The sequence below is a fragment of the Rhineura floridana genome, chromosome 9 (genome assembly GCF_030035675.1).
Source record: "Rhineura floridana isolate rRhiFlo1 chromosome 9, rRhiFlo1.hap2, whole genome shotgun sequence".
NCBI classification, from domain to species: domain Eukaryota; kingdom Metazoa; phylum Chordata; class Lepidosauria; order Squamata; family Rhineuridae; genus Rhineura; species Rhineura floridana.
This window is the reverse complement of record NC_084488.1, coordinates 6,799,333-6,810,989: the sequence shown is the minus strand read 5'-3', so window position 1 is coordinate 6,810,989 and position 11,657 is coordinate 6,799,333. Positions and strand designations below refer to the sequence as shown.

The following is an 11,657-nucleotide window of genomic DNA, read 5'->3' as shown; positions in this document are numbered from 1 at the left end:
ATGGCAACCTCATCCTGCTATACATTTTGCTTATTTAAACATTTGGTTTTCAACAATCCAAGGAGCAGTGGCAGACATGGAACCACCAGCTTTCCACAATCAGAAAAGGAAGAGGGGGGGCCCGGGGTGTGAGAGTGTGTGTGTGCGCGATGGAATTTCCTCCCCCAAGGTGTGGTGATGGCCAGAAACTGCTGAGCCCCATCTCTCAGGCCTCTCTCTCTCTCTGGCCTCTCAGGCCTCTCTCTCTCTCTCTCTCTGGCCTCTCAGGCCTCTCTCTCAGGCCTCTCTCTCTCAGGCCTCTCTCTCTCTCTCTCAGCCCCCCCTCTCTCTCAGCCCCCCCCCTCTCTCTCAGCCCCCCCCTCTCTCTATCTCTCTCTCAGGCCTCTCTCTCTCTCTCTCAGGCCTCTCTCTCTCTCTCTCTCTCTCTCTCTCTCTGCAATCAGCCGCAGTCCAACCCGCTCCAGCTCCTGCCACCCAGCAGCCTTCTGCTTCCAAACAAGATTCCAAACTGCTCTATGGGCCACGATGCAAACCGCAGCCAGAAACGCCCATCGCGGCCGCTCCTCCCACCCAGCAGCCATGCGTGTCAATCACGCATGCGTGCCTGAGGGGGACGTCCAAAAGCCGGAGATCAGCCTCTTCACACCAAATATGGCTGGAGGCCGGAGATGGCCCACTTTTGCTGGAGACTCCGGCAGAAAACCGGAGACCTGGCAACCCTACCTGGATCAGGTAAATTCATCTTGATTGGTTTTGGAAATTGATTGGCTGGAGTGAAGAAAGAGCAGTAAACTGTCAGTGAGGAGACAGCTGGGAAAGTTGGTTGATGTTGGAGGAGTGAGGCAAAGGGCAGAGAAAGCAGAGCTTGGAAAAGTTACTTTTTTGAACTACAACTCCCATCAGGCTGGGATGGGAGTTGTAGTTCAAAAAAGTAACTTTTCCAAGCTCTGAAAGGTACGTCCAGATGACATTAAGCTATTCTTTGTGTGTTGACAGTACTTGGCTGGTGAAAATCAAAAGAAGAGAGTCAGTGGCTAAGAAGCTTTTCTTGTGTAAGTTTTTTTTAAAAAAAAATCAGCTAAGCTGTCCAAGCAACCAGAAGTACAACGGAAGGAGCTTTGGGGTCAGAGGCTGATTTTCTCCAGCAGCTGGGCCGGACTGTAAATGAATTTGGTTGGTGTGGTGGAGGCTCAGCGATTTTGGCCTTAGGTAAAAGAGATGTCAGCAGCAGCATTTCGAGACTTTAGAAACTGTCGTTGAGTATGTTTGTAATGTAAGTAACAGTATCCCTTTAATAAACGATCTTAATATTTTATCCTGTCTCTAGTGTTGGTGTTCATCTCACACCTATTATACCAAGCTACTAAAAAAGGGACTGTTGGCAGTGGGTAAGGGTCACATTGAGGCTCTCTGAATTATTGTGTCGGGGGGGGGGGGGTTCCATGGGCCCTGAGATACAAAAATGCAAGAAGCACAAAGACCTGAACTTGTGAGACTGGCCGAACCGGTTTCTACAGGTGGTGGTGGCCCAGAAGGAAGGAACCATTTCATTTTCTCAACAGAGAGTGATGAATGCCATTAATCCTCAGTTATGAAACATATATGCATGCTGGCTGGAGGCCCGTTGGGAGGTGGAGTGCAACATCATCTGGAGGGCTACAGGTTTCCCACCTTAATGTATGTACTGTTATTTCAGCCTCGGTCTGACCTCTAGTACTGGACTATACTATGAAGGGTTGTTGTAACCTGATTCTTTCTTGAAGTCTCAGCTCCCATAACCTGCAATATGGGGATAATGACTGTACTGTGAGTAGAATTTGCAAAAGCACAGCTGTTTTTAATATATTTAGAAACTTTAAAAACGAAATGTTTGACCCAAAATCAAACCTGATTTAGGAAATTGAGAAACTTCTCTCTTTCCTAGTACTTTCTGTAATGGTGTGCGGGTCGTCTGACACAACCTGCTAGGTAGTCATAGCTGAATGTATTCATTCTAATGGGCGATTCCCACTTCTGCCCTGGGGGACATTTAAAAATGGCTTCTTTATTGTGAACTCGGAAATCGCCTATGCAGACAGTGCCTCATCTTTACTCCCAGCTCTTAGTTTACCTTCAACACGTGACTTGGCAGGAAATGGCGGCGCTTACGCCACCTTCGCTTGGTAGTGAGTGGCAGTTAGGGGCGCATGCGCAGATTAGACACTCTCTTGACCGCGGTTGTTGAGTGAGCGTCTCTATATGGGGAAGAGAAGATGGCTCCCTTCCCTGAGGAGGTGGATGTTTTCACGGCCCCGCACTGGAGGATGAAGCAACTCGTCGGGCTTTACTGTGACAAGGTATGGAAGGGAGGTTCTGGCAGGCAGGCGAGACGCCGGGGAGCAGCTCTCGTTGCCGGAGTCACCGAGACACACCCCTCTGGCCTTGGTCGGCGTGTTTGTTTGTGCATGAGTGCGCGCGCGCTCTGGTGAGAGGCTGGAGACTGCGCAGCTGCCGCCGCTCTGCGCGCGACACGGCGCCCCTCGCCCGCCTCTTTCCCCGCGTTCAGTTGCAGCCCCCTCGCCCCCCCTGCGAAAGCCCCCTCTCTTTGGGCTGTTATGAGCTCTCTAGACGTCAGCGCGGGTGTCATGGCACTGTGGACCTTCTCGAGCAAAGAGTCGCTGCTGATGATGTGACGCCATCTCGCTACCTCTTCCTCCTGCTCGCAAAGCCTTGGCTTAACCTTTTAGGCATCATTCCCAACTGAATCGCAATTTAGATGCCTTTGCGTGTTCACAGCCCTTGTTGTCCATTGCTTCTCATTTGACACACCCATTGGCTCTTCTTCCCTGCTGAAACGAAAGCTACGTGTGGGCAACCGAAGTTGCTTAACTAAAGGCATTCTTTCTCTTTCCTCCTCTGTATCGATTTAGATTGTGCATTCCTTGAGACAGGAATGTGTCTCCCTTCCCCCCCCCCAACTTAACAAGATGGGAGGGTAGGACATGTAGGGACGAAAGGGGTGGAGTCCTCAGAGGTGCACGGGAGATAATTGCCCAATGTATTTTGAATATTATAATTCTCCATGATACAGATGACATTTTTTGGTTATCCTCGAATTACAGACCTAGCCTCCTCATTTTAGCCAGAACTTGCTGAACCAGACGGTCCAAATGGATAAGGCATTTTTTTTGTAAAAAAATACTCTCTCACACCCACATGCTTTTCAAGGTATTTTTATAGTACTAACCAAAAAAGGATTCATAGGGTTGCCATAAGTCGGAATTGACTTGAGGGCATATAACAACAAAAAAGGCTGGAGAACGCTATCACATAGCTAATTTGGCTTTGCCTAAGAAGTTCCATAGTGAATTGCAAATAATGTTGTAGGGATTTATCTCTTAACCTTAAAAAGAATAAGGCCACATTCACACCATACATTTATTCTACTATTATTCAATTTTAAACAGTCATGACTTCTCCAAAAGAATCTTTGCAAGTGTAGTTTGTTAAGGCTGCTGAGAGTTGTTTGGAGACTCCTGTTCTCACAGAGCTACAATTGTCAGCGTGGTTTAATAGTCATTCCCTCTTCTCAAGGAGCTCTGGGAATTGCAGGTCTATGAGGGGAACAGGGGTCTTCTAATGACCCCCTGCACTTTTATCAAGCTACACTTCCCAGAATTCTTTGGGGGGAAAGCCATGACTGTTTAAAGTGGAATACATGTATGTTGTGAATGTGGCCTAAGAGCAAAATTAAGTACTAGTTCTCCTTAAAAAGAGCACTGACTGTGCTTGAGGGGCAGGTGATGTCACTCATTGTGTATTTGAGGGAGTTGTTACTTTTAAAACACACAGTGGCAAATTGTACCACTGACATATTATGTGTAAATGTGCGCTGCTGAAATGTTATGTTGTGGTGTATTGTCTCCATTCTACTGATTTTTCAGATGTTTAAACAGTTGTGTGTCAGTACGATATCCCATCTGATGATAGAAGGCAATGCAGCAGGAATATTAACTTTTTGATAACTTTGTTGCTTACCTTTTTTTAAAGATCTTGATTGATAATTCTGGTGAATACTTCTTCTAATAGTCTTCTAAGCATAAGTGTGGCGGAAGGTGTAAACCTATGTATCTTGTCCCCACTTTGAATTTATCTTAGTCCTGCAATAGTCTTGTCTTTTACTTTAAGCCTGATGGTAACTGCTAATTTTGCTTTCATTATTTTTCTCCTCTTCCAAATACTTTTTAAAATAAAGTCGTTATTTTTATTAATGCAACTGCTGCTTTGCAGTACCTCTGCCTTTCCAATCTGTCCTGAAATGCAGTCATTATCTTATTCTAATTATCCATTTCTTGCACATTCCCAGCTTTCATCTTTGTTTAGTCTTTACCAGCTATGTATTTTAGACACTCTGTACCATAACGTCCAGCAACCATTTCTCTTCTTTTTCTTTATGCTGGAACTCTGTTTGCAAGCTTGCTTTTTTCAGTTTAATAGGTTTAAGGCCAAATGTTAATCACAAACCAATCCTAAATAGGTTAAACCAGGGGTTGATCTTTACTGTTTCCATGGGGTGGGCAATTCATGCTTAAGTAGAGCATGATGCTCAAAAAAGCATGGGGATCTTGCAAACTATTGTGACTGCTGGTCATAAGAGCAACCATATATTTTAAAGGCATTCCCTATGTAGGTTAAAAGAAAGGAAAGGGTGCAAAATGTTTCCAGGTGTGACCAATAAATGCAAGTAGTAGCAGTCAGCAACATGAAGTTGGTCATCCAGCTTGCCAACACCAAGCATCACTGCCTGTTGCTGAGGGGCAAGTGTGAGGAGGTCAGCATGGACTGAGCATGGCAGCAGAGCCAATATGACACTCCTGCTGCTGCACCCACACTCTGCGTGCCCCTCTCTCAGTAACTGGCAGCAGCCCTCGATGGTGGGAAGTCAGATGAACAAAGGCCACCCAGCATGTGCTGCTCCACCAACTGCTACTTAGATGCAAGGCTTTGGTGTAGGAATGAAATTGTATAATACTATAGTTATAAGGTGCCAATTTGTTGTGCATTACCAAGACCTGCGTTGGTGAGCTGGGAAGAGTTGAATTGACCCAGTTTTGCCCACCTGGATACTCGGTGCAGCACCAATATAGGCAGCAGGGATGGGGGGGGGAAGGAGTTGCTGTGGTCTACAGAACTTCCATCTCTGTCACCAGGAAACCACTCCATCTTGGAGCTGGCTGTGGGGGCCTGCACCTGGTGTTGGGCCAAGAAGACAGTAAACTAGGGTTGCTGCTGTTGTACCATCCACCCTGCTGCCCAGCAGCTTCTCTGATAGAGTTGGCGGAGGCCACCTCGGCTGTGGTATTGGAGGAGCCCAGAACGACAGTGCTGGGTGATTTCAGTGTCCATGCTGAAGCGGCCTCTAGTGTTCCAGCTCTGGACTTCATGGCCTCCATGACGACCATGAGGCTGTCTCAAGTTGTCACCGGCCCGAGGCATAGGGCAGGGCACACGCTTGACTTGGTTTTTGCTCCAGATGGAGGAAGGGGTGATGATTGTCACCCCATTGTCATGGTAAGACCACTTCCTGGTGAAGTTTAGACTTACGGCTCCGATCCTCCCCTGCAGGGGTGGTGGACAGATTAATATGGTCTGTCCCCAGAGTCTAATGGAATTGACTGGATTCCTGAATGCCCTGGGGGAGTTCCCAGTAGACAGAGCAGGTGACCCTGTTGAAGCCCTTGTCACGCTGTGGAACAGTGAGGCAGGTTGGGCTCTTAACAGGGTGCCCCAGAGCACCCTGTCTGGCATTGTGGAGTCCAGTTTGCATCTTGGTACACCAGTGAGCTAAGGGTAATGAAACAGGCTGGACGAGGGTTAGAACGCAAGTGGCGAAAGATGTGCTGTGAGGCTCATCGGGCACAAGTAAATCATCATAACCGTGCCTACTGTGTGGCGGTGAGGGCAATGAAGAAGGTCCACTTCGCTACCACCATCACATCCTCAAATAGCCGTCCAGCGGAGCTTTTCTGTATTGTCGGGGGGGTCTGTTGACATCAACTCCAGGAAATGGAGTTTTAGACCCTTTGGAGGCCCATTGTGAATTGTTTGCAAGGCACTTTGAGGGAAAAGTTGCTTGCTTCCATAACGATCTTGATGCGTCATCCACATCTACTGTAGTCCCCAGTGAGGTATCCAGTGCAACGTCTACTGCAACTTCTTGGGATCAGTTTCAGTTGATGCGGTCTGATGATATGAACAAGGTGCTTGCGATGATGCGGCCAGCAACGTGTCCTCTCGACCCTTGCTCTTCTTGGCTTTATTAAAGCTTGCTGAGGGGGTTTGACCGAGTGGATTCAGGGTGTGGTCAGCACATCACTGTGGGAGGGAGTGGTTCCGGCCACCCTGAAAGAGGCGGTGATCTGACTGCTCCTGAAAAAGCCCAGCCTGGACCCATTAGTTTGTGACAACTACTGCCTTGTTGCACATACCCAATTTTAGGGAAGGTGATTGAGAGAGTTGTGGCATACCAATTGCAAGTACTCATCTTAGATGAAACAGATTATCTTGACCCATTCCAGTCTGGGACTCGGCTTTGGTTGCCCTCCAAGCCACCCTTTCCTCCATTTAGAGCAAAAACCAAGTTAAGGATGTGCCCTGCCTTATGCGTTGTGCCAGTGACAACTTGAGACAGCCCCATGGAGACTCCTATTCCCCTGAGAAAGCTCCAGTGGCCAGTCAGCCACTCTGATTGAAGTTCTGTGAGGGGAACAGGGCATCTCCTAGCACCTCTAAGCACCCTTCACTAACTACACTTCCCAGGGTTCTTTGAGAGAAGCCATGACTGTCCAAAGTGAAATAAAGGCCTGGTGTGGATGTGGCTAGGGACAGTTTTGGTTTAAATTTGGGTGGGAGGCTACATGTGCCTGCTGTAGAATAGAAAGGTGGGGGAAAGTCTGAAAAAGAATGATTCTGTTTACAATGTTTTCCTTTTGGAAAGGAAAGGGACTTCCCCTCTGCCCAGTGCCTACCCACCCAATCTCCTCCCCTCCTCCTCCCTTCCCCATCCCCTGTGGTCAGTTTCACCTATCCTAAGCATGATTGCCTGGTGTGTGTGTGTAAATCCCACTTAACTCAATAAGCATGCAAATGATCAATCCATTCTCAGCAAGCTTGCACAGGATCCCATTTCTTACCCTCCGGATTAAAAAGCAGAGAAATTCACAAATAGGCAAAAAACCTTGCAGTTTAAGAACGTACCTATAGCCCACATATATTTCTGTCAAACTTTAAAAAGCAGGGAAATTGGGCAGCTATAGTGCACCACGGGAGCACCACGGGAGCACCAGGGGAGCAGGAGATCTGACCTCCTCTCTGAGATATTGGACTGCCCTACAAATTGGTCAAAATGCAAACACAATTTGGGTTGGTCTTTCACAGTCCAATCCACTTCCTGTGTAGCTTGGAAGATTTGGTAACATGTGCCTCTGAGCATATGGTGAGCAGTGGCAACACCTGCAATCAGCCCAAATAATAGAAACAAGACATGTGCTGTGCTGATCTTGTTTTAGCAGAGAGGAAGCAACATCATCAAGACAGTTGACATAGTTCAGATAGTCACTTTAAATATGTCTGATTTACTTTGCAATTTTAGTGAAGTTTCCTATAGGAAATCATTTTCTTTTGCTTCTATTTCTGTGAATATGTGAAGTACAGCAACACTTTGTAAAATTTACACTAAAAAAAGTCCAAAAATAATTATGGAAGAATGGCACAGACTGTTCTGCAGAACAGTCTCCAGTGGACATGAGGAGTCCCTCAGTTTGCACAAGATAAAACAGTGGGAGGTGAAATATATTCTAGCAAAACTCTAGGTGTGCTCTATTGACTGTGCCTACCTTGCCTTAAATGAAGTGGTTTAAACATCACAGACTAAAAACATGCATCTTGGGCAGGCCAAGTTTGTTTTTTTCCAACAGCTAGAGTCATTCCTGAAGTAGCAACATATTGTAATCCGTCTGATTTTACATCAAACTGCAGTTTCAGATTCAACTGTTAATGCACCCAAAGTAGAAATAGAACATAACCTCCAATTTGAAACACAAAAGGCTGACTTCACTATCATATGACATTGACCAATATAAAGGCTTTGAAATTAATAAAAATAAATTTGACACAGGTTTCTAGGATGAATAATGAGGGAAATAAAATTTTCTAGATTAGATTCTCCGTAGAAACATTAGTAACACAGGATTGAAGCAAAGTAAGAACACCAACAAACATACAAAACGGCTTTTGAGCTTGGCTTTGTTTCTAGGTGTCATTAAAGCTTTGCAATTTCTTTACAGAAACACACAGTGTGGTTACTGCTGAGACTTTAGGGCAGCCTTCCCCAACCTGGTGTCTTCCAGATGTTTTGGACTAGAACTCTCAATACCCAACATTCTTTCCGGTTAAGAAGCTCTTTTACAGTTTTCTTTCGCAACACTGCAAAATAAATAAAATATATACAAATTTAGAGGTCAAGCCTGTATGTTTTGCTCTCTGTCCACCATCCCTTTTTGGGGGGTGGGGGGTGAAAAGAATTGCTGGCCAAATATGTTCATCTGTGGTGAAAAAGGAACAGAAAAGTGACATAGTTATACAGTGCCCAGTTATTCACACTAAATGTAACACTCTAAGGCTACAATTCAGTATGCTGTTATGTGGGAGTAAGTCCCATTGAACCCCAAAGAGCTTATGTCTGAGTAGACATGGATTGCAATGCAAATCTCTCTCCCCCTCCCCTGCTTCCTTAATAAGGAGTATATTAGAAGCTCCAGAAATTGCATCTTGGAGAGATGCTTCCCACTACACATAACCCAAGAATAGATAGCTATCAAAGCCTTCATTTTACTCTTACAATGCCAATATATAAAAAAACCTGCACCAAAGAAATTAATCTAACTCCACTTAACTGGGAGTAAGACCCACTGAATTAAGTGAGATTTATATCTGAGTAGACATGTTTAGGATTGCAATGTTTAAAAAGCACCAGTTGGATACAGTGGGAGTAATAAGTAATCAGCTGAAGACCAGAACCTGTACTGCACCCAATCAGCCGATGGAATACACAGTTTTCATAATGAACAAACTTTATTGATTACAAATTCAGAATAGCTGGTGCAAAAAACAACTCATGTGACTGATAAAAAAGAGAGGTGGTGTTGGATTATGGAATCTGCAAGATACAGCATACCATGGTTGTGTTGGCCTCTAGGTCTTCCATGTCCAGCAAAGTAAAGCACCCCCCACCTCATTTTTAGGCATCCAAAGGCCCCATAGGCAACCTAGATGGTACTTATGGTAGTAGCTGAAGTTCTCGTCAGTGCCTGTCTATGGACATTTGTAAGGAGCCATCAGTCAGGGCTACCAGGGGAATAATGCCTGGTCTGCAAGGATGAGAGGATGCATGGAGACACCATTGATTAGTGCCAGAGAAGAAGCTGCCCTGCCCTCAAGCTTGTCTGCCAGGCATGATGCCCAGAAGATGGTTGTGTCTTTCTTTCTTCAGAAACGCCTTACCCTCTGTCATTTGCATCTATATAACCTTAAGGATTCTTCACCCCAACTCACTAGTTGTGGAACAAACATGGGGCCATTTCTATACAAAAGCAAGACGCTAATCTAAACCGGGAGCAAAACTGAACCTTCCTGTTGTCCACCTCAGAGTCTCATCTCATAACCACAGGTCTCCATTACAGAACACCTTGAGATTTGATAGGAGCGTAGAGGGATACCACAGCTTAGAATAAGCCACACTTGTCCCTGCAGCTGGAACAAGGATGGCAAATGTTCTTGTCCAGAAACAGTCTTTGATGCTGTTCTCAAGTCCATCATTTCAGCATCATATGAAATGGAAGATGGGATGGAGTGCGTGAGCAGCTCAGAGTTTACCATGGCACTGTCCATGTAGAATGCATTCTGCAATTGTTTTGGAGCTGTGGGTCTCTTTCTGTCCTTGGAAAGGGTGCTCCTCACTGCACATAACTGAAGTACACAGGGGTTCCGATGTTGATATGCCTTCGTAATTGAAAGGGACATTGCCACAGTCATGTCTACATCCATGAGCAATCAGTTGAATGCCAAACTGTCTTGAGCCATGCAGAGATGAAATTTCCTGAGGACAAGCAGTTTGGGAGTCCAGTTTAGAGGTGGAAGAGTGGGATGATGCTCATTTCCAAGGTATGTTTCATATATCTATGGCAGCATTCAATCAACTGGGCAAGGAGAGCAGGCCAGTACTGCAGCAGCAGGACACTGCAATATCTAATGTGATTTTCATAAAGAAGAGGCAGGTGTTGACCTTGTACAAGCTGACATGGGTGACGTGGCTCTTAGCATCACTTTTATGAATTGCACCAAGAAACTGATCATGTTTTGAACAAACTGTGTCTTGCAAATGTGGTAAAAGTCATGGATGAAAAACAAATCTTCCAAGGCTTCCTTGAGTTTGACTTCCCAAGGGTGGGGTGCAGGTGCATGCCTTGGATTCATCTCTTATCTGCATTTTGGCATCCGAGGGCTGGCCCAGAGTATGACATCCGCAAATGGTTCTGCAGTATGGAGGATACCAAAGGCCTGCTTGTGGACATAGAAAAAATAGGGTTGAGGAAGGTGGCTGGGGTGGTTGTTGAAAATGCTGGTAGCAGTTTTGCACATAATATTGTGCCATGTAACCCCTAAGCTGATATGTTTGTTGTGGTTTGTGGAGTGAAAGTTGCCCGATAAGAATTATGTCTGCCATGCACTCTAGAGTGCTGTTCTGCCTTTCAATTAAGGCAGCTCTCTCTGCCATGTGCCTTTCAAAGGCAGGGTTGGATTTTCTCATAGCTACTGCCATAGCTTCAGAGACATGCATTCACTGCCCTCCTTAATACTAAAAGTGGACTGGTGTGTGTATCGCATAGAAACCTAATGATCCTGAAATCTCTGTTGAGCTTTACAGTTACCAAGCTTGTAAAGAGTCTCAGGTTCAGCCGGATCAGCCACTTCTCCACAGAGCAACTGAATAGCGGAGAACATCCTGAGCGCTAAATCATTATAGGACAGTCTACTACCTCTAATAGTTCACCTTGTTACACTGTACTTCTGATAGTGATGCCATCTAGGTCCAGTAGAAGATGTAGTCGTTGCTCCTGTGCCCGCTCCTCCTGCTTGAAAAAGAGGAGTGCCAAAGGCTTCATTCTGGAGCAACTCTTTATCTCAGTAGGTAGTGGTGCCCTTTCATACATGATAATATTGGACTTATGTGTAGGTTGCTCTTCTGATGGTATTATATCTGTTTCCTGGAAGACAGAGCTTGGACTGACTTCATTCATGCAGTCATTCTGAGCCACTTCTGTCCATTTTAGACTTAGTGAGCGTTAAATGTTGCTAGATATGTTGTGGCAACTTGCAAGCAACAGCCTTGGAGATGGCATTTGTGAGTTATAACTGTGGAATAGGAGTGCTGGATACTTGTGGCTTTTGCAGAGTTGGCACCTGGCCCTATGTAGAAGGTACCAGGTGGAGGAAGAAGTCTTTGTCATCTGGCCAGAGGTTCCTGGTGTGGGTGATGAGGTTTGCCTGGATGTTGCCACTGTGGCTGTTCTGGGGCAAGTCCTTTGACTCTAGTTAACTCTAAAAAAATTAGGCATGCG

At 45.7% G+C, this 11,657-nt stretch overlaps 1 protein-coding gene across 1 annotated transcript in view; it reads left to right on the top strand.

Moving 5' to 3' along the window:
• Positions 1-2,127: 2,127 nt before the first annotated feature.
• FBXL5 (F-box and leucine rich repeat protein 5) overlaps positions 2,128-11,657 on the top strand; it is a 47,914-nt gene continuing 38,384 nt past the window's right edge. The window contains exon 1 of the mRNA XM_061583632.1: positions 2,128-2,336. Within this exon, the coding sequence (XP_061439616.1) occupies positions 2,253-2,336 (84 nt within the window). The 5' untranslated portion in view covers positions 2,128-2,252. The remainder of the gene's footprint in view (positions 2,337-11,657) is intronic.